This window comes from Salmo salar, chromosome ssa07 (assembly GCF_905237065.1).
Source record: "Salmo salar chromosome ssa07, Ssal_v3.1, whole genome shotgun sequence".
NCBI lineage: Eukaryota > Metazoa > Chordata > Actinopteri > Salmoniformes > Salmonidae > Salmo > Salmo salar.
Window position 1 is genome coordinate 36,836,568 of NC_059448.1, and position 22,882 is coordinate 36,859,449.

At 41.8% G+C, this 22,882-nt stretch overlaps 1 protein-coding gene across 1 annotated transcript in view; it reads right to left on the minus strand.

Moving 5' to 3' along the window:
* LOC106609132 (interferon regulatory factor 5-like) overlaps positions 1-11,260 on the minus strand; it is a 14,049-nt gene extending 2,789 nt beyond the window's left edge. Inside the window, 7 exon segments of the mRNA XM_014207605.2 lie at positions 332-507; positions 509-602; positions 754-781; positions 901-929; positions 1,123-1,309; positions 4,973-5,206; positions 10,909-11,260. Of these exon segments, the coding sequence (XP_014063080.2) occupies positions 332-507; positions 509-602; positions 754-781; positions 901-929; positions 1,123-1,309; positions 4,973-5,149 (691 nt within the window). The 5' untranslated portion in view covers positions 5,150-5,206; positions 10,909-11,260.
* Between the last annotated feature and the right edge of the window lie 11,622 nt (positions 11,261-22,882).

Here is a 22,882-nt window from a genome sequence, read left to right on the forward strand (position 1 = left end):
TTCCCCACACTTTGACAGCTGCCAGTGTATTCCATTTGATGGATATGACAGGCAGGTATTCCAGACTACTACACTAATGCCTGATAGCCTATAATCCATCGAATGAGTCAATTGGAGGCAACTGTTTTGAGTGAATGTATTGCAGTGAATGTATTGCAATACCAAATAAAGTTGACACCCTGTTTTTATGGTAGGGGAATTACAATGAAGGATTTTTTGGATAACATGTAAGAACTATTGCATTAGTGCCTGACTGCCAAAGTAAAGCCATTGTACATTAAGCAGTATTCCTCTCAACACAGCATGGACCTATAGGTTCTATTCCACTCACATGGCAGGCTGTTCAGCAGGTCATATTTGTAGGGTGGCACCGCCTGCCCTTCTTCCTGGTTCTGGACTCCTGACATGGCCTCCATGGGGGCGGCACCTGGGTTAGGGGCAACCGGAGCCACAGATGCAGCAGAAGGAACCATGGGGGACATCTCAGTGACCACAGGAGGCTGCATGCTCCCTCCGCCCAACCCCAGGCTGTTGGAGGGATCCTACGGGTCCAGGGTGCACCCCGAATGCCTGAAAACTGTGTGGGTCACTAATTCTGGGGTCTGGGAGAGACAGGAGGACAAACGCACACACACACTTAAGACATTGCATAATGTCAATAGTGACACATTTGAAATGGTTAACCTTTCAAGCGATTTCTGCCTAATTCACCCATGGCTCAGTAGCAAAGGTGTATTGACAGTATACACTTACCAATGGAGAGACCAACAATATTCGGCATCTGAAAAAGACAAGATTTAATGTTTATGTAAAAAAGCTGGTATATGGTTATTGTTCTCAGATTGTTCTGAGATAACACATTGTTCTGAAATAATGGAAAAGTAATTGTCTACACCTTACCACCTCCTCATCATCTTCATCAACTGTGTCTAAAACCAAATCAAAAGGAATATGCCATCAACATGGGGGAGAAAATCTCATTAATTTCACAAAACATTCATATCTGAGGATAGACAAGTTCAACAAAGTTATTTTAAAATAACTAATTTAAATTCGAAGACAGACAATCAGATAAGACTTGCAAAGCTGCCAATGAGCCTGCATGCTTACACACACTCTTACCTCCATTGCAGGGCTGGTCACAGACCTCGTAGATCTTGTAGGGCTGGACGGGTGTCTCCTTGGTGCAGTCGTATTTCAGTTTGAACTCCCGGCTCTTGTTGAGGGCACAGCGCAGGTTGGCCTTCCACTTGGCAGGGTCAGGCTCATCCAGACCCTCCTGGTACTTCCCTGTCTCTAGAGCCCAGGCCTGTGGGAAGAGAGGGGTAGGCAAGGAGGAGAATGAGTTTACATTTTAATGAATGGGAGAAGGGGTCACATCTGGATGGAATCAAATGGGTGAGAGTTAAATTAAATTCAAATCAATATAGTTTATTCATCCACAAGGGGCAATTATTAAGGGTAGCAGTGCCAATTGAAGTGCCCTGGAACAAATGATGAATAAACATTCGGCATTATGTGCCTGTAATAAGTTGGCCACTGCCGAGCATTTAACTCTGTTGTTTCATAAGCTTACAGGGGTCATGGTTGGGTTACTGCACTGCCATTAACCAACCACATTAGTCACAACTAGGGTGCATTCAGAAAGTGTTCAGACACCTTGACTTTTTCCACACTTTGTTACGTTACAGCCTTATTCTAAAATGGACTAAATAGTTTCCCCCCCTCATTCTGCTACAATTTCTAAACACCTGTTTTTGGGTGTTTAGAAATGACAACCCAAAAACAGGTGTTTAGAAATTGTTGCAGAAATATCACATTTACATAAGTATTCAGACCCTTTACTCAGTACTTTTTTGAAGTGTCTTTGGCAGTGATTACAGCCTCAAGTCTCCTTGGATATGACGCTACAAGGTTGGCACACCTGTATTTGGGGAGTTTCTCCCATTATTCTCTGCAGATCCTCTCAAGCTCTGTCAGGTTGGATGGGGAGCGTCGCTGCACAGCCATTTTCATGTCTCTCCAGAAATGTTCGATCGGGTTCAATTCCGAGCTCTGGATGGGCCACTCAAGGACATTGAGACTTGTCCCGAAGCCACTCCTGCGTTGTCTTGGCTGTGTGCTTAGGGTTGTTGTCCTGTTGGAAGTTGAACCTTCACCCCAGTCTGAGGTGCTGAGTGCACTGGAGCAGGTTTTCTTCAAGGATCTCTCTGTACTTTGCTCCGTTCACCCTTCCCGATCCTGACTAGTCTCCCAGTCCCTGCCGCTGAAAAACATCCCCACAGCATGATGCTGCCACCACCATGCTTCACCACAGGAATAGTGCCAGGTTTCCTCCTGATGTGACGCTTGGCATTCAGGCCAGATAATCTTGTTTCTCATGGTCTGAGTCCTTTAGGTGTCTTTTGGCAAACTCCAAGTGGGCTATCATGTGCCTTTTACTGAGGAGTGGCTTTCGTCTGGCCACTCTACCATAAAGGCCAGATTGGTGAAGTGGTGAAGTGCTGCAGTGATGGTTGTCCTTCTGGAAGGTTCACCCATTTACACAAAGGAACTCTCTGGAGCTCTGTCAGTGTGATCATCGGGTTCTTGGTCACACCTCTAACTAAGGCCGTTCTCTCCCGATTGCTCTGTTTTGCCGGGCGGGCAGCCCTAGGAAGAGTCTTGGTGGTTCCAAACTTCTTCCATTTAAGAATGATGGCCACTGTGTTCTTGTGCACCTTCAATGCTGCAGAATTTTTTTGGTACACTTCCCAGGATACGTCGGAGCTCAATTTCGAGTCTCATAGCAAAGGATCTGAATACTTACGTTAATAAGGTATTTCAGTTTTTAAATTTCTTTTTTATACATTTGCAAAAATGTCAAAAAACAGTTTGCTTTGTCATTATGGAGTATTGGTGTAGATTGATAAGGAAAAAAATAATTTCATACATTTTAGAATAAAGCTGTAACGTAATAAAATGTGCAAAAAGGGATCTGAATACTTTCCGAATGCACTGTAAATGGAGAACAGGGTAATGGCTAATGAGGAAATGACTCCAGCCAAAAGCATGTCTGAGGCAGGGAGTAGGCAATTACAGCTGTTGGTGCAGTGGATATCATGTGGACATCCTTATACACGAGGTCAGGAACACCCAGAGAGGTTTGACACTAGAGAATCAGTGGAAATGAAACTAAGGCTCTTTCAGTTCACTAAAACAGTTGATGCATTTATCGCTGAATGGGATAAGGAAGTGTGCGGGTGACAAACAAAAAGAAACGCCCCCTTTTCAGGACCCTGTCTTTCAAAGATAATTCGTAAAAATCCAAATAACTTCACAGACCTTCATTGTAAAGGGTTTAAACACTGTTTCCCATGCTTGTTCAATGAACCATAAACAATTAATAAACATGCACCTGTGGAACGGTCATTAAGACACTAACAGCTTACAGACGGTAGGCAATTAAGGTCACAGTTATGAAAACTTAGGACACTAAAGATGCCTTTCTACTGACTCTGAAAAACACCAAAAGAAAGATGAACAGGGTCCCTGCTCATCTGCGCAAATGTGCCTTAGGCATGCTGCAAGGAGGCATGAGGACTGCAGATGTGGCCAGGGCAATAAATTGCAATATCCATACTGTGAGACGCATAAGACAGCACTACAGGGAGACGGGACGGACAGCTGATCGTCCTCGCAGTGGCAGACCACGTGTAACAACACCTGCACAGGATCGGTACATCTGAACATCACACCTGCGGGACAGGTACAGGATGGCAACAACTGCCCGAGTTACACCAGGAACGCACAGTCCCTCCATCAGTGCTCAGACTGTCCGCAATAGGCTGAGAAAGGCTGGACTGAGGGCTTGTAGGCTTGTTGTAAGGCAGGTCCTCACCAGACATCACCGGCAACAACGTTGCCTATGGGCACAAACCCACCATCGCTGGACCAGACAGGACTGACAAAAAGATGCTCTTCACTGACGAGTCGCAGTTTTGTCTCACCAGGGGTGATGGTCAGATTCGCGTTTATCGTGGAAGGAATGAGCGTTACACCGAGGCCTGTACTCTGGAGCGGGATTGATTTGGAGGTGGAGGGTCCGTCATGGTCTGGGGCGGTGTATCACAGCATCATCGGACTGTGCTTGTTGTCATTGCAGGGAATCTCAACGCTGTGCGTTATAGGGAAGGCATCCTCCTCCCTCATGTGGTACCCTTCCTGTAGGCTCATCCACCATGACAATGCCACCAGCCATACTGCTTGCTCTGTGCATGATTTCCTGCAAGACAGAAATGTCAGTGTTCTGCCATGGCCAGCAAAGAGCCCGGATCTCAATCCCATTGAGCACGTCTGGGACCTGTTGGATCGGAGGGTGAGGGCTAGGGCCATACCCCCCAGAAATGTCCGGGAAATTGCAGGTGCCTTGGTGGTAGAGTGAGGTAATATCTCACAGCAAGAACTGGCAAATCGAATGCAGTCCCTGAGGAGGAGATGCACTGCAGTACTTAATGCAGCTGGTGGCCACACTAGATAGTGACTGTTACTTTTGACCCCTCCCCCCCCTTTGTTCAGGGACACATTATTCAATTTCTGTTAGTCACATGTCTGTGGAACTTGTTCAGTTTGAATCTTGTTATGTTCCTACAAATATTTACACATGTTAAGTTTGCTATAAATAAACGCTGTTGACAGTGAGAGGACGTTTCTTTTTTTGCTGAGTTTAGTAACGTAGTTCCTTAGAAATACTTTTCTGAAACGTGCTACTTGAAGTTCAGGGAATAATGTCTGTGCTGTTTTGATTAAACACTTCTGAAAATGGTTTAGCTTTTGACAAATGTCTGTTCCTCGACTTGCCAGTAGTAATCAAAGAAAAAGTAGATCTAAGACAAAACTTTGATCTAACTACAGTTTGATATCCAAATGATGGCATACAGAGTTTAAGTATTCAGATCTGTCATGCCATTCTCAGCATGGACCCCCCTCTCACCTTGAAGATGGTGTTCTCTTCCTCAGAGGTGGGCTGGTGTCTTGTGGCATGTCTCCAGGGGATCTGGAAGATCCGGTGGTCCGGGCTGAGCCACTGCAGGCCGGGGTACCTCCCGCTGTTCACCTGGGCTAACAGCCAGGGCTTTAGGCGGATCCTCCGAGGCTGTGCACTCATCATGGGGCAGAGCACCACACAGGGAGGAGAAAGAGGCTTCAGAGGGGGTGTGTGAAGAGGCTGGAAAGGTGAAGGGAAAAGTAATGGTTTAGATGGGTGATGGGGCACTGGGGGTAGGGGAGAGAGTGGGTACTGAGGGAGTGTCTTGAAGCGTGATACGAGAGTAATGGTTCAGATGGGTGATGAGGCAATGTGGGGAGGGTTGAAAGAAGATACTCCCTACCATTTGCAGTAAGAGGGCTGGGGAAAATGGGGAGAGAGGATGGGTGGGGAAAAGAGAGGTATGAGGGTGGAGAGAGTAGTAAACAACTCCGTTTTTATTTATGATGGCAACAGGCCTATTTAGGAAATGATCTACTGAGAAACCAAAAAAAGTGCTCTGTGGTTGAAGGATACAGAACAAAAACACTTCCAAGGCAATAAAAAACAACATTATAGAGTTTGGTGAATTAACATACATCATGTAACAGTTGTAGACTATTCCTTAATCCTTTACGCCATTTCAAAACAGTACCAAATTTGCTTTTGTCATCCTAAAATGTTGGATTTGATACTATGACAGCAAGCTTAGGCCCTCCGGGCACAGATGCAGAGTCCACTGTCACACAAGTGTATTGTATGAGATCACAGAGGATCATATGAACACAGAGGAATGCAGGTAACTCCTTTATAGCCAAAGACCAACTTCTGTCTCAAGCAGCACATCAGAGGAAAATACAAGGCCAGCTTGCATTTTCCTCTGGACGCGCTGAGACAAACTAATGCATCTGGATAGAATATGTCCTCTTCCCGAGGCTCCCATTCATGTCCTTCTGAGCCCTTGTACCAACACACACACAAGTTGAAAAAGGTAATGTAACTTTAAGGAGTATGTAACACAGAACAACAGCTGGGTGCAGAGGCGTCATGCCGATAGGGGGCACAGTGGCACATGCCCCCTCAGATTTGTCCTGTTTATTTTTGGCTTTAAATAGTCTAGATAGGTTCCCAATTTTCCAACCTCATAACAAGCTTCCAATAAGTTATTTCAGGCTATCAATCAAATTAGAGTGGCTAGCTTGTCTATCTATCTTAGCTGGCATGCCTGCTGGCAAGGTTGTTAAGAATTTAGAAAAGGCAAGCAATTACTAAATGTATTGAATAAGACTCACATTCCTTTTAATCTTCTGCCCAGATTCATTCATTCATTCATGCATATATATATTTTTTTTACAGAATTAACAATAATGATTATGGCTCTATACATTGCAGGAAAATGCTGTTTCAGGTGTTTGAAAAATGATAAATTCTCCAACTTGCAGACAGGGGGGGACTAGGCCCCCTCTGGAGCACACCCCAGCCATCCTTGCATACTTTGTGCCCCCTTAGATTTTTGGGGTGCATGACACCCCTCGCTGGGTGAACTGAGATGTCTTGTGATGCAGTACACAACCACACATTTATTTTGAGTTATTCATTCAACACTTTGTGAATGAAAAACATGTCATGCTATAGGCTCCCACCCAGTGAGCAGAGGTGGTGAGGTGAAAATTGAGTTTCACTTAATTCACCAGGAATGAGTGAATAACAGGTGGCTGAGTAAAAGCTCAATGGGATTCAACTATAAGCACTTCAGCAATACATAATGAATTGCCTTTATACCGGTAGGCCCCTATGCACTTTTTGCTGGTGCTTAAAACCTGTTGAAGATAGGGGGCAGTATTTTCACGGCCGGATGAAAAACGTATCCAAATTAATCTGGTTACTACTTTGGCCCAGAAACTAGAATATGCATATTATTAGTAGATTTGGATAGAAAACACTCTGAAGTTTCTAAAACTGTTTGAATGGTGTCTGTGAGTATAACAGAACTCATATGGCAGGCAGAAACCTGAGAAAAAGTCAACCAGGAAGTGGAGGATCTGAGAATTGTAGTTCTTCTTTCTAGTCCCTTTCGAAACTACAGTATCTGTGGGGTTACGTTGCACTTTCTAAGGCTTCCATTGGCTGTCTAAAGCCTTCAGAAAGTGGTTTGAGCATTCTCCTGTCACTGGGCAGATAATAGGAGCTTAGTTTCTGAATGGACTGCCTGGCAACAAAGGGATTGGATATGTGCGGTCCCGCGAGCACGCTGTTCCTTGTTTTTCTCCTTGAATGAATACGCTATTGTCCGGTTTGAATATTAATCGCATTTCTACGTTAAAAATACCATAAAGATTGATTTTAAACAGCGTTTGACATGCTTCTAAGTACGGTAATGGAACATTTTGACTTTTTGCGTCTCGAATTGCGCTCATGCATCATACTTTTGGATAGTGACCTGAACGCACAAACAAAATGGAGGTATTTGGACATAAAAATTGATTATTTTGAACAAAAACAACATTTCTTGTGGAAGTAGCAGTCCTGGGAGTGCATTCTGACGAAGATCAGCAAAGGTAAGACAATATTTCTAATACTAATTCTGAGTTTAGGTTGCCCCGAACTTGGCGGGTGTCAGTATAGCTCGCTGTGATGGCGAGCTATGTACTCAGAATATTGAAAAATGTTCTTTCTCCGTAAAGCTATTTTAAAATCTGACACAGCAGTTGCATAAAGGAGTAGTCTATCTATAATTCTTTAAATAATTGTTATGTATTTTGTCAACGTTTATGATGAGTATTTTTGTAAATTCACCGGAAGTTTTTGGTGGGAAATACATTTTCTGAACATCACGCGCCAATGTAAAATGCTGTTTTTGGATATAAATATGAACTTTATCGAACAAAACATACATGTATTGTGTAACATAATGTCCTAGGAGTGTCATCTGATGAAGATCGTCAAAGGTTAGTGCTTCATTTAGCTGTGTTTTGGGTTTTTGTGACATACATCCTTGCTCGGAAAATGGCTGTGTGATTATTTTTGTCTATGTACTCTCCTAACATAATCTAATGTTTTGCTTTCACTGTAAAGCCTTTTTGAAATCGGACAATGTGGTTGGATTAACGAGAAGTTTATCTTTAAAATGGTGTAAAATAGTTGATTGTTTGAGAAAATTGAATTGCGGTATTTTTGTATTTCGCGCCCTGCGATTCCATTGGCTGTTGGCTAGGGGTTCCGCTGGCGGAACGGGGTTCGCCAAGATGTAAGAAGTTAAAGCGCTTCACATTGTACCGTGCCTTCAGACATTATTCACACCCCTTTACTTTTTCCACATTTTGTTGTGGATTTAATTGTATTTTTTTCTCAACAATCTACAAAAAATACTGTAATGTCAAAGTGGAAGAAAAATTCAAACATTTAAAAAAAAAAATGAAGAAAAAAACCGAATACATCTTGATTACATAAGTATTCAACCCCCGAGTCAATACATTTTAGAATCACCTTTGGCAGCGATTACAGCTGTGAGTCTTTCTGGGTACGTCTCTAAGAGCTTTGCACACCTGGATTGTACAATATTTGCACATACATTTTCTTTTCATTCTTCAAGCTCTGTCAAGTTGTTATTGATCATTGCTAGACAGTAATTTTCAAGTCTTGCCATAGATTTTTAAGCCGATTTAAGTCAAAACTGTAACTAGGTCTCTCAGGAACATGCAATGTTGTCTTGATAAGCAACTCCAGTGTATATTTGGTTTCTTAAATGATTGCCTCGCCTGGTTCACCAACTACTTCTCTGATAGAGTTCAATGTGTCAAATTGGATGGCCTGTTGTCCGGGCCTCTGGTAGTCTCTATGGGGGTGCCACAGGGTTCAATACTTGGGCCAACTCTTTTCTCTGTATACATCAAATGATGTCGCTCTTGCTGCTGGTGAGTCTCTGATCCACCTCTACGCAGACGACACCATTCTGTATACTTCTGGCCCTTCTTTGGACACTGTGTTAACAACCCTCCAGACGAGCTTCAATGCCATACAACTTTCCTTCCGTGGCCTCCAACTGCTCTTAAATACAAGTAAAACTAAATGCATGCTCTTCAATCGATCACTGCCCGCACCTGCCCGCCCGTCCAGCATCACTACTCTGGACGGTTCTGACTTAGAATACGTGGACAACTACAAATACCTAGGTGTCTGGTTAGACTGTAAACTCTCCTTCCAGACTCACATCAAACATCTCCAATCCAAAGTTAAATCTAGAATTGGCTTCCTATTTCGCAACAAAGCATCCTTCACTCATGCTGCCAAACATACCCTCGTAAAACTGACCATCCTACCGATCCTCGACTTTGGCGATGTCATTTACAAAATAGCCTCCAATACCCTACTCATTAAACTGGATGCAGTCTATCACAGTGCCATCCGTTTTGTCACCAAAGCCCCATATACTACCCACCACTGTGACCTGTACGCTCTCGTTGGCTGGCCCTCGCATCATACTCGTCGCCAAACCCACTGGCTCCAGGTCATCTACAAGGCCCTGCTAGGTAAAGTCCCCCCTTATCTCCGCTCACTGGTCACCATAGCAGCACCCACCTGTAGCACGCGCTCCAGCAGGTATATCTCTCTGGTCACCCCCAAAGCCAATTCCTCCTTTGGCCGTCTCTCCTTCCAGTTCTCTGCTGCCAATGACTGGAACGAACTACAAAAATCTCTGAAACTGGAAACACTTATCTCCCTCACTAGCTTTACGCACCAGCTGTCAGAGCAACTCACAGATCACTGCACCTGTACATAGCCCATCTATAATTTAGCCCAAACAACTACCTCTTCCCCTACTGTATTTATTTATTTAGCTCCTTTGCACCCCATTATTTCTATTTCTACTTTTCACTTTCTTCCACTAAAAATCTACCATTCCAGTGTTTTACTTGCTATATTGTATTTACTTTGCCACCATGGCCTTTTTTGCCTTTACCTCCTTATCTCTCCTCATTTGCTCACATTGTATATAGACTTATTTTTCTACTGTATTATTGACTGTATGGTTTACACCATGTGTAACTCTGTTGTTGTATGTGTCGAACTGCTTTGCTTTATCTTGGCCAGGTCGCAATTGTAAACGAGAACTTGTTCTCAACTTGCCTACCTGGTTTAAATAAAGGTGAAATAAAAAAAGTTCAAATAAAATATTTGGCCTTGTGTTTTAGGTTATTGTGCTGCTGAAAGGTGCATTTGTCTCTGTCTGTTGGAGAGCAGACTGAAGCAGGTTTTCCTCTAGGATTTTGCCTGTACTTAGCTCTATTCCAGGTCTTTTTATAACCCCCAAAAAACTCCCTAGTCCTTGCCGATGACAAGCATACCCATAACATAATCCAGCCACCACTATGCTTGAAAATATGAAGAGTGGTACTCAGTGATGTGTTGTATGTTGTATTTGCCCCAAACATAACACGTTGTATTCAGGACATCGATTTTGTTTGTGCAGTTTTACTTTAGTGCTTTATTGCAAACAGGATACACATTTTGGATTATTTTTATTTTCTACAAGCTTCCTTCTTTTCACTCTGTCATTTAGGTTAGTATTGTGGAGTAACCACAATGTTGGTGGAGATAAAAAGGGGACTTCCCATTAGTTTCAAGAACTTAATAATTGCACAAGTCTGGATTCTATTGTCTAGACTCCATAGATAGTATGTTTAAGTGAAAAATGTTTTAAAACAGGAATAGGTTTACTAGGGTGCAGAAGGCAGGTTGAGAAAAAAAATGAAAATAAAGCGACAAAAGCTGAAAATCGGCCGCCTGACACTGACATGAGTATGTACACAATCTTCAAAAGATGAGTTAATCGGTCTGAAAACAATCTCAATTGGCTACTATAGTTGTTTTAGGAAACAAGTACAACTTTAAGCGGCACCCACCTTTTTAACGATAGGTCTTCCCCACAAAATTATTTCGCTCCCTTGTATCGAAGAGTTCTAGTACGCTGACTGTAGGGATCCCTCCTTCCACAAACAGAAACCGGCCAGGCAGAGAGTATGTGCGCTGCCACATGTAAGCTTTTTTACTAGGTAGGCTAACTGACTAAAACCATGTCAAACACCGTCACAAGTTCAATGGGTTTGTGGGAGAATGACAGTCAGAAAGTCTTATTCAGAAAACTTTCCACAAACAGCGGCCAAACATGATTTGTGGTTAAACATGAACAAAGTGGTGCCACCCTACCGGTTGATAGACAGTGCTCTAAAGTAGACAGAAGTAATATGCAAACATTGTTTCATTTTCGATAGGCTCCTAGTACTAGCCTAGTGGTTGTAAGATGTATCTATTTTCAGTGGTGTAAAAAGTAACCCAAACGTCATACTTGAGTAAAAGTAAAGATACCTTATAGAAAAGGACCCAAGTAAAAGTGAAAGTCACCCAGTAAAATACTATTGAGTAAAAGTCTAAATGTATTTGGTTTTAATATACTTAAGTATCAAAAGTAAATGTAATTGCTAAAATATACTCAAGTATCAAAAGTAAAATTATAAATAATTAAAAATTCCTTATTGTAGGCAAACCAAATTGCATATTTTTTTTTTGTATCTACAGATTGCCCAGAGCACATCATTTAAAAATTAAGCATGTCTGTTTGTTTAGTGAGTCTGCCAGATCAGAGGCAGAAGGGATAACCAGGGATGTTTTCTTGATAAGTGTGTGTATTGAGCATTTAATGAGTACTTTTGGGGTTCAGGGAAAATGTTTGGAGTAAAAAGTACTTTATTTTCTTTGGGAATGTAGTTTAGTTTCAAAAATATAAAGTACAAATACCCCAAAAAACGACTAAAGTAGTACTTTAAAGTATTTTTACACCACTGTCAATGTTGATGCCTACATCTCTGGAGAGACCTGAAAACATTTGCAAAAATGTCCTAAAACCTGTTTTTGCTTTGTCATTATGGGGTATTGTGTGTAGATTGATGAGGAAAAACCCCCAATTTAATCCATTTTAGAATAAGGCTGTAATAAAATGTGGAAAAAGTCAAAGGGCCTTAATACTTTCCGAATGCACTTTAGGTGTGCATGTATGGCCACCACCACACCTGCACCACTGGGTGAGATTGAAGCTGGCAGCGTTGACAGTGACACTACACATATAGGCAGGTACAACACTTCTGCCATCCCCTACCTTGCATGGTAGGGCTTTGTATATATTAGAGCCCTCAAACTACACTCTGGACCTTGAAGCCAGTTCCACTGCATTTTTTCATTGTTCCCCTCTAATCAGGGACTGATTTAGACTGGGACACCAGGTGGGTGCAATGAATTATCAGGAAGAACAGAAAAACAGCAGGCTCCAGACCTCATAGGTTAAGAGTTGAATACACCTGTACTAGAGTATGACATATTTCCCTCAGTTTTTCGAGAGGGACAGGGACACTGAGTAAAATAAGATTAACTAAACTGACTTTGTATTTGACTCGCTGTGTGTAGAATCTTCATTCTCCCTTACAATCCCTCACATCCTTCACATGTTCAGTGGAGACGAACATCCATAGACATACCAGCCAGTCCACTTCCTATAGATAACACACACACAGGAATGGATGAGCACACACAGACATACACATGGTAATCATTTCCGCATAGAAAGGCTTAAAGTCTATACTGAGAATCTTATGAGGTGTGTGTGTGTGTGTGTGTGTGTTTTGTGTGCGCCTGTGTCTGTGTGGTGTGGTAGAGTGAGTGAGTGTTTCCTGATGGGAACTGTTAGAGGGTATGTATCTGAAGGCTCTAACCCGTGTGTGTGTGCGTGTGTGTGTAGGAAGTGAGGAGGCAGACTGTGTTGTTCTCTCTTTCCTCTCTGAAGGGGTTATCCTGCTGCTTCTGATGCTGCTCCCTCTGAGGAAGAACATCCAGAAAAACATGACCTTCCTCTCCTTTCACCAGGACACACACATCTTAATCTCCACAAATGTGAGTGTGTACGTGTATTTGTATTTTATTATGGATCCCCATTAGCTGCTGCCAAGGTAGCAGCTACTCTTCCTAGCAAAATTAAGGCAATTATACATTTTCAAAAACATTACAATACATTCACAACAGATGTCACAACATATTAAGTGTGTGCCCTCAGACACGTCTTTTTTATATGTTTGTATTTTATGTATTTGTTTACCCATTTTTTCTACCCAATTTCGTGGTATCCAATTGGTAATTACAGTCTTGTCCCATCGCTGCAAATCCCGTACGGACTCGGGAGAGGTGAAGGTCGAGAGCCGTGCGTCCTCCGAAACACAACCTAGCCAAGCCGCGCTGCTTCTTGACACAATGACCGCTTAACCCGGAAGCCAGCCTCACCAATGTGTCGGAGGAAACACCGTGCACCTGGCTACCGTGTCAGCGTCCATTGCGCCCGGCCTGCCACAGAAGTCTCTAGTGCGTGATGGGACAAGAACATCCCTGCCTGCCAAACCCTCCCCTAACCCGGACGAAGCTGAGCTAATTGTATGCCGCCCCATTGGTCTTCCGGTCGCGGCCGGCTGCGACAGAGCTTGGACTCAAACCAGGATCTCTAGTGGCACAGCTAGCACTCGGGAGGCCCCCTACTACCACATATCTACAACACAAAATCCATGTGTACGTGTGTGTATAGTGTATGTTATTGTGTGTTTGTATGCATGTGTCTGTGCCTATGTTTGTGTTGCTTCACAGTCCCCACAGTACTGTGTGCCTCCTATAGTCTGTTCTGGACTTGAGGACTCTGAAGAGACCTCTGGTGTCATGTCTTGTGGGGTATGCATGCGTGTCCGAGTGGTGTGCCAGTAGTTCAAAAAGACAGCTCACAAATACAAGTAGTGATGAAGTCAATCTCTTTTAAACTTCGAGCCAGGAGAGATTGACATGCATATTATTAATGTTATCTCTCTGTGTACATCCAAGGGCCAGCCGTGCTGCCCTGTTCTGAGCCAATTGAAATTTCCCTAAGTCCCTCTTTGTGGCACACGACTGAACAGTAGTACAGGTGTGACTAAACTAGGGCCTGTAGGACCAGCCTTGTTGATAGTGCTGTTAAGAATGCAGAGCTGCACTTTTTTATGAACAGACTTCTCGCCATCCTAGCTACTATTGTATTAATATGTTTTGACCATGACAGTTAACAATCCAGGGTTACTCCAAGCAGTTTAGTCTCCTCAACTTGCTCAATTACCACATTATTCATTACAATATTTAGTTTAGGTTTAGGGTTTAGTGAATGATTTGTCCCAAATACAATGCTTTTCGTTTTTGAAATATTTAGGACTAACTTATTCCTTGCCATCCATTCTGAAACTAATTGCAGCTCTTTGTTAAGTGTTGCAGTCATTTCAGTTGCTGTGGCAGCTGACGTGTATAGTGTTGAGTCATCCGCATACATACACACTGGATGTACTCAAAGCCAGTGGCATGCCATTCGTAAAGATTGAAAAATCTTAGTTACCTGTTAGACAGGTAGCTCTTTATCCACAATATAGTAGGAGGTGTAAAGCCATAACACATATGCTTTTCCAGCAACAGACTATGATTGATAATGTCAAGAGCCGCACTGAAGTCTAACAAAACCTGTGTGCTTGTGTGTCAGTTGTTTTAGTCTGCCCTACCCATAATACTCATAAAAGTGTGTTTTTTGTGAGAGATGAATGTGTTCACTGTTCTATGAAGTTGTGTGTGTTCTCAGTTGTGTTTGATTTAATCTCGTTCCCAGACACTTTCGCCCAAATATGCGAAGAGTCTGGTGGGTCAACCTGTGGTCAGAGGGGGCTGGGGTGCAGACGGTGGGAGCGGTGGAGAGAACGGTGGACTCAGCCACTTGGCAGTGTTGGCACTGCTACTTCCTACCTGCACATTACTTCTACATATACAATCAATCAATCAAAATTATATATGCCTTTTTTTTTTTTACATCAGCAGTTGTCAAAGTGCATTTACAGTAACCCGGCTTACACCAGGGGAACCTGGGACATACAGGGCACCACTGCTCCAGCCATCTCTTGCTCCCTGTGTGATGTCATATCCTGTTCCTGTTTACCAGTGCTGAGCTATTGGTGCTTTTTGAGGTTGGTTTGGTTACAGTTCAATTATAATATTTTGATGGTAGTGACAGGCCATTACTGCTTATCACTTAATTACCTTCATTTATTCAAATTATTTTTTTTACCCCTTTTTCTCCCCAATGTCGTGATATCCAATTGGTAGTTACAGTCTTGTTCCATAGCTACAGACTCAGGAGAGGTGAAGGTCGAGAGCCATGCATCCACCGAAACACGACCCTGCCAAGCCGCACTGCTTCTTGACACACTGCTATGGGGGGTGATAAGGGACATATATAAGCTTAGGCAACCGTACCACTTGACATGACATGATACTAACGCGTCTGACTTACATGACATTATACCAACACCTTACTAACGTCTGCGTGACACCTGCATTAATGAAAGTCATAATGTGCAAAGTTTATATTTATATTAATTCAGTCTCAACCATAAATGTTAGAAATTTACAATTTTTCCCGTGCAAGCAGGCAAACTATAGTGTAGCCTACGGCTTGTGTATTTCCTGTTATCGCTAATGGCCTAGAAAAGATGATGTCCAATCTATAGATAATCTGTCTTTCCCTCAACACCTCATGGCATGGTACGTTATCTTGTCTCGCTGTATACAGATTGAAATGTTGTTAGCCAATCACAGACTGTGTTGTTACGAGTTCGACATCAGACACCCAATAAGAGTTGTGTCCATGGCTTTCAGAGGAGTTCATAGTTGCTATTCGGCATCCTTGGGATGTCCTCTCAGTCGAATAGAGCCGTTCATAGATTTTCCCAGAGGGTCCATGTTATTTGGAATCCTTGGGCTGTCCACACCTCTATCGAATCAAATCAAAGTTTATTTGTCACGTTCGCCGAATACAACAGGTGTTGACCTTACAGTGAAACGCTTACTTACAGGCCCTAACCAACAGTGCACATTTTAACTTAAAAAATGGCATTAGGTGAACAATAGATAAGTAAAGAAATAAAAAAACAACTGTAAAAAGACAGTGAAAAATAACAGTAGCGAGGCTACATACAGTAGTGAGGCTATAACAGCAGCGAGGCTATATACAGGCACCGGTTAGTCGGGTTAATTGAGGTAGTATGTACATGTAGGTATGGATAAAGTGACTATGCATATATGATAAACAGAGAGTAGCAGCAGCGTAAAAGAGGGGTTCAGCAGGGTAAGGACGTCCCAATGAATCCGTATTGCAGTGACCGTTCATAGAGTGGGAGACTGGCACGGTATTTGAGAGCTCGGCAGCGACACAGACATTCATTTGTTTTTTTGTTTTGTACAAGCGGCAGAAGCGACTTTCGAGTGTCTGCACCGGATAGTTTACTTATTCGAGACAATGAAAACAATTACCAAGATGTCCTTAATCCAAATGAGGAGTAAGTAGGCTATATTTAAATTGCGATATCGTTAGGAAATATTTAGGTCTACTGTATTAAGGCAAATTTGGTTTATTGGAAAATAAAAACAAATTGTTGATTACGTATTGTCGAAAGCACGTAGGCAATATTATTTACTGTGTCGAGGCTAGTGTACAATAACGTAATTTGATGTGCTAGTATTATTTATTTAATGGATTCATTCAATTGTAAATGAAATAGCTATTTTTCACTGAAGGGAAACGAGGTACAACATGCAACTTCGATTGAAGACCTAAAATCATGCCTGACAATATCACAACGGTATCCTAATATAGTGTGGATACAGTAGTAGCCTATTCTTCAACAATTTAACTGTATGTGCATGCTAGTATTATTTATCTAATTGATCAATTACATTGTAAATGTGGATGGGTACGCTATTTCATTCAATATTTACGTTATTGTACAAGGTAGACACAGGAATAGTCTATAGTCTACAATAGTAATGTAATTGAATGTGCTATAGTATCATTTCTTTCATTGATGAATACAATTGTACATGGGGATGGGTAGGCTACTGAATATATTGCTGTCTCTGGGAGTATGTTAATGACGGCTTTTCAGCTGTTGAACTATGGCAATGTCGAAATAATTTCTTTTAATTTCTTTTAGTCAAAATGTGATGAGCCAGAGCAACCAATCAGCTTCACTGTAGGTGCTCAACCCCCCACCCTCACTGTTCTCCCTCCACAAGTAACCACATCCTCTTCTCCTGTTCAACTACTTTGCCACCACTCTAACAATGACTGTACATATACCCCTGTGCCCATCTGTGTCACATGATCCATCCAAGACCTCAGCTGGATGCCTAAAATGGGAGAAATGTAAGCAAGATGCTATAGTATGTGTGTATGGATGGAGTTCCACGTAAAGACTTGATAAGATGGCAAAGGAGATAGTGATGAGAGTGAGAGCATACAGTATGAAAATAAAGACCCATTGGGATCTAAAATGAGTGTGGGGTGCCTCTTGTGTCTCCTTTTTGTCCATTTGAGGATACTACAGTCACCCCTGGTGGAGGTTGTTGGAACACTGTGATTTAAGTCTGAGCAGAGGTTGACAAAAACCTTGAAAGGTGGTGGTGCTATGTTGCTTGTTATCTTGAATACCAGGCAGATGTTTGAGTACAGAATCAAATGGTGTAAACTTAACAGGCTAAACTTATTGAGTACACTCTTTGAGAAAGGGGTTCCAACAGGGTTCTTTGGCTGTCACCAAAGGAGAGAACTTTTTGGTTCCAGGTAGAAGTATTTTTGGTTCCATGTAGAACCTTCTGTGGAATGGAGCCCAAAAAGGTTCTACCTAGACACAGAAGGGGTTCTACCTGGAACCAAAAAAGTTTATCCTATGGGGACAGCGCATGAATCCTGTTAGTTTGTAGATAGCACCTTTTTATCTGAGTGTAGGCCTATATTGCAGTCGTGGTTCCGTGGATATCTGTGAAAAATAAAATTAATTGGTGGTGGTGAGTTAATCAGAAATACTATGAAACATCCCCACTTTTAGCACACATTTGCAAGCAGGCAAAGTAACCTATGTGTGCTAAGGCATGTGTGATCACTCAACATATACAGAACCAACAAAAAATACATGCTTGGGACTCCTGAGAGGCGCAGCGGTCTAAGGCACGGCATCTCAGTGCTAGAGGCATCACTACAGACCCTGGTTAGTTTCCAGGCTGTATCACAACCGGCTGTGATTGGGAGTCCCATAGGGCAGCGCACAATTGGCCCAGCTTCATCCGGGTTAGGGTTTGGCTGGGGTAGGTCGTCATTGTAAATAAGAATTTGTTCTTAACTGACTTGCCTAGTTAAATAAAGGTTCAATAAAAAAAATGTATATAAAAAAACATACAAACAAAAGATGACGTGTCTAACTTGCACCATTATGCAATTATTAGGAGATGAGATACGCTGCTGCTGCTACATTGACCCCCCTCCATTTGTTTTGTAAAATGCTGCTACTCGCTGTTTATTATCTATGCATAGTCACTTCACCCCTACCTACATGTACAAATTACCTCAACTAACCTGTACCCCTGCACACTGACTAAGTACCGGTACCCCCTGTATATTGCCTCGTTATTGTTATGTTATGTTTTACTTTTTATTTATTTTAATTTTATTTTTTACTTTAGTTTATTTGGTAGATATTTTCTTACTCTTCTTGAGCTGCACTGTTGTTTCAGGGCTTGTAAGTAAGCATTTCACAGTAAGGTCTACACTTGTGGTATTCGGTGCATGTGACAAAGTTTGATTTGAAATAGCTATTCCTGGCTACCAATGTTCTAGTATTAATTTATTGAGGCAAGCAGATCAGAGATGGCAAGGTAGTACTCAAGCATATGCCATGTGTATGTGACACACATATGTATGGTGATATTTTTAATGTTTTATTTTGCCTCCCAGGTATTTGCATTTAATGTCTGTTTATAATTACTGCCGCTAGGGGAGCTGTGACGTCAATGAAGTGAGTTAGTGAGATATTTAACATTTCTTCTTCATTATGGAGAATGACTAGTTCTGAAAACGAACGTTTCTCTGCCTCTTCATTTTACCATATTAATTCAGGTATGCAATGTGCAAAAATGCAATACGACTCAAAATATTGAGGTAACATGGTTAATTACATAGTCCATGAGTTTGGTGATGTTTGAAGGCAGTTTTAACTGAGTGAAAAACTGCTTGGTATATTCCCCATTGTAAGTAATGGAGTTAGCAACCTAGCCTAACGGTAATGGTTTACACTTTACATGAACGAGAAGGGATTAACATCAACTTTCTGTATTTCCCCCCCCCACAACGTTTTAGATTCAATTTGTTTTATATTCTATGAGCAAAGGCTCAGTTTACTTTAGGTAATATATGTAAATATCTGACGGCACGATAAAATGTGTTAGTGTTAATATTTGTACGAAAATAGCGTTTAACAGTTCGCTAGCTTGATGCTAACCAAATTTAGCTTGGCTAAGCGCTAGTTAGCTCTAGCCTAATTGGTTTTAGTCAATGTCAGTTTAATGTAATGGTTGTAGTATAATGGTGTAATTAAATTGTTATATTCCTGCATAAAATGGGTATTATGCCACCTCATGGTGGATTAGTATGTTTACATTGTCTAATACACTCAGTGATAAAGGTATGGGATTCTGGGTAATCCACAGCAGATCTATGGAGAATTGCTGTAGGTGAGTTGAAAATGTATGATCCTGGGATAGAAATGTATAAAGTTGACATAAGATCATAAAATCCACCTTTTACGTCGTACATTAGCAATTTATGTTATTAGTAACCAATGTTGTTGGTTTATGCGCCAAATAAGCCACTCTTTATATGTTATTTGCCGAACCTGTTTGCCATGTGGGTTTTATGCTAGTTAAAGTTCCCTCTTTGAAGTTGGTAGCTAACTTGAAAATGCATCTTCTTTAGGAGTGCTATTTATATCCCTTCGACTACTCATCATTCATCCACACTGTGTGTGTCCCATGATTGCAGGTAATTTATGACAAATGTATAAAGTATATGTTTTATACATTTACGAGCACCAGCTAACAGCGTATTAGCCTGTTTGTGTTAGCTTAGGAAAATGTGGTACATTCTAGATATTATATTTCTTCGCCACAAGAGTGTGACGTTGAGTAATCTTTCAGGTTCATTTGATATATTTTGAATACTAAAATGGATGATAGTTTATTCTGATGTAAATATGAGATTACACATGGAAACAATATTTTTTATTATAGTAAATTAGGAATTATTAGAAATTGTTAAATCGACTATATGATCACGACTTTGATAGACATTTTAATTGTTCTTTTGTTAGTATATTATAGAGCAGATCTATGGAGAATTGCTGTGGAAGTGCTATTTATATCCCGTCGACTACTCATCATTCATCCATACTGTGTCCCCCTTGATTGCAGCTTTGGAGATAAATGAACTATCCATCCATTACTCCTTCCTGTGTTGACTCCCTGACTTGAGGGACGGGACCAGGAAGGTCACAGTAGCATTGTTTCGCATAGGCATCCAGTAATTTAGTTTTTTTCTTCTTCAAAATTGACACTGATTGTACAGTGAGTTATATAATGTGTAGATGTATGGTGACTCCACGTTTGGATGAACGGACCAATGGGACTGCCACTGGCAAGTCCCTTGACGGGTACCAGGAATGGTGGAAGGACAATCTGAAGGTAATTATCTTTTCACACAACACAGCAGTGTCCAGACCTCCAGAGTATTCACTCTATCGCCTGCTATATGGAGGGGAGCCGCAGCAGTTAACTAACTGACATAAACAATGCAATTGCATATACTGTAGTATAATTTTTATTACTTTGACGCCACTGATACTCCACCTGATGTGGAAGTTGTTGAATCAGGTCAGAACGCCTTTGAAGACCACCTTCAGGCACGGACTGAGAAGGATGTGGAGGTTTTTGACCAGGTAAAAATGATTGTCCGCAGTTAATTTATTTTCTGGACTTCCAAGAGATAGATATATAAGAAATGTATTTTGTAATAATATGAAACATATTTGCATTTCTATTATCAATCAAGGTGAGACTGAACATGGACAGGGCACATGAGGAGAGCCACCTGAGAAGAATCAAGGGGACCAAGTGCTTCGACATCTGGGTGAATGGAAGGACGAAAGGAAGGCGAGACCCAGGAAAGCGTGGTGCTCTTTCCCTCCTAGCTGGGGTCAACATCCGTTAAGGTGAATATAAAAATCTCCGATAACTATTTGCATTTGCTGCCTCGTGGTGGGTGGCATCGCCATGCTGTCAGCAGTACCAACGCTGACAGCATGTAAGTGACAATGTGTGTGTGGGGGTGCATTGAAATGATTTTATGTTAACCCCAATGCCTGTTTATTCATAAAAAGCGGAAGATGGTAAATAACATTATTCAATAAAAAAACATGAGCTGGCGCACACCAAGAAAATAGTTTGTGTGGAGGTGTTGACTGATGGTGAATAAACTATCAAAATAAAGTTGCGAACTGCATGTATAATCTCCTAACAATTTAATGGGTATTTACCAACGTTTCGGCATCACTGTGTACAGTGGGGAAATTAGGTCAAATCATGACATCAGTGATTTTCAGGTCAGAGAAATATGCCTGAGATTCCGAGTTGGATCACTGTTCAAAACAAAAATCCCAGTCTGTTTTTTTTCAGAGTTCCAAGTTGTCTTGAACGCACTGAATTCGGAAGAACAGAAATTGCCGACTTCCGAGTTGGTTTGAATGCACCACTAGAGACCTAGACTACCCCCAACAAAAAAAAGGAAAGGGGGATACCTAGTCAGTTGTACAACTGAATGCTTTCAACTGAAATGTGTCTTCCGCATTTAACCCAACCCCTCTGAATCAGAGGAGGTGCGGGGGCTGCCTTAATCGAAATCCACGTATTCGTCGCCCTGGGAACAATGGGTTAACTGTCTTGCTTGGGCAAAACGACAAAAAAAGTTTATCTTGTCAGTTTTGGAATTCGATCTAGCAACCTTAGGTTTATTGACCAAACACTAACCACTAGGCTACCAAGAAGCCTATGTGTTTGTATTGATGCAAGAAATAGGCATATCTACACAGTAATGGTGGCTGCAATAATAATATTTGCATAGATTTGATAGGCCTACTTAAGCTATTTCGACAAATGAAATTGATGAACTAAACAGACACTTAAACTAACGCGTAACACATGTAGACGTTTTTAAGGCGTTAATGGTAAGATCATTCATAATAAACTTGCACACAAACTGACACGCAAAGTGAAGACCAGGTGAACACTCTGCATGACGTGTACGTGTCACGTGACGTGAATGCGTCGGCAGTTTGGCGCCTTAGAAACAAACTTGTCTCCATTGACAGTCCATGTTAATTCATGGCGTTATTTAATGGCGCTAGGAAGTTGTTAGGTGACTTGGTGAGAGGTATCAGTAGCTTCATGAGGCTTAATTCTGGCATGAATCACCCCCCATACATTGCTGTCAGAGGAAACACCGCACAACTGGCGACCGAAGTCAGTGTGCATGTGCCTGGCCCACCACAACTCGCTAGTGTGCGATGGGACAAGGACATCCCGGCTAGCCAAACCCTCCCCTAACCAGGACGACTCTGGGCCAATTGTGCGCTGCCTCATGGGTCTCCCGGTCGCGGCCGGCTGCCACACAGCCTGGGATCGAACCTGGACATTTGTTTGATTTGATGACTTTATTTCATTCCGAGCATCATCTCATCTCTATAGAGCTGCAGCATATGCTGTCTGACAAAATCACTATATTGTAGTTCTTTAAAGTAAATAAGGCATACTTTTATAAATCACTTAATGTATTTTTAGGTAGAGATAACTCGCGAAGCAACAGCTGCTCTCTATCCCCTCACGATCACGCATTCTTCTGCC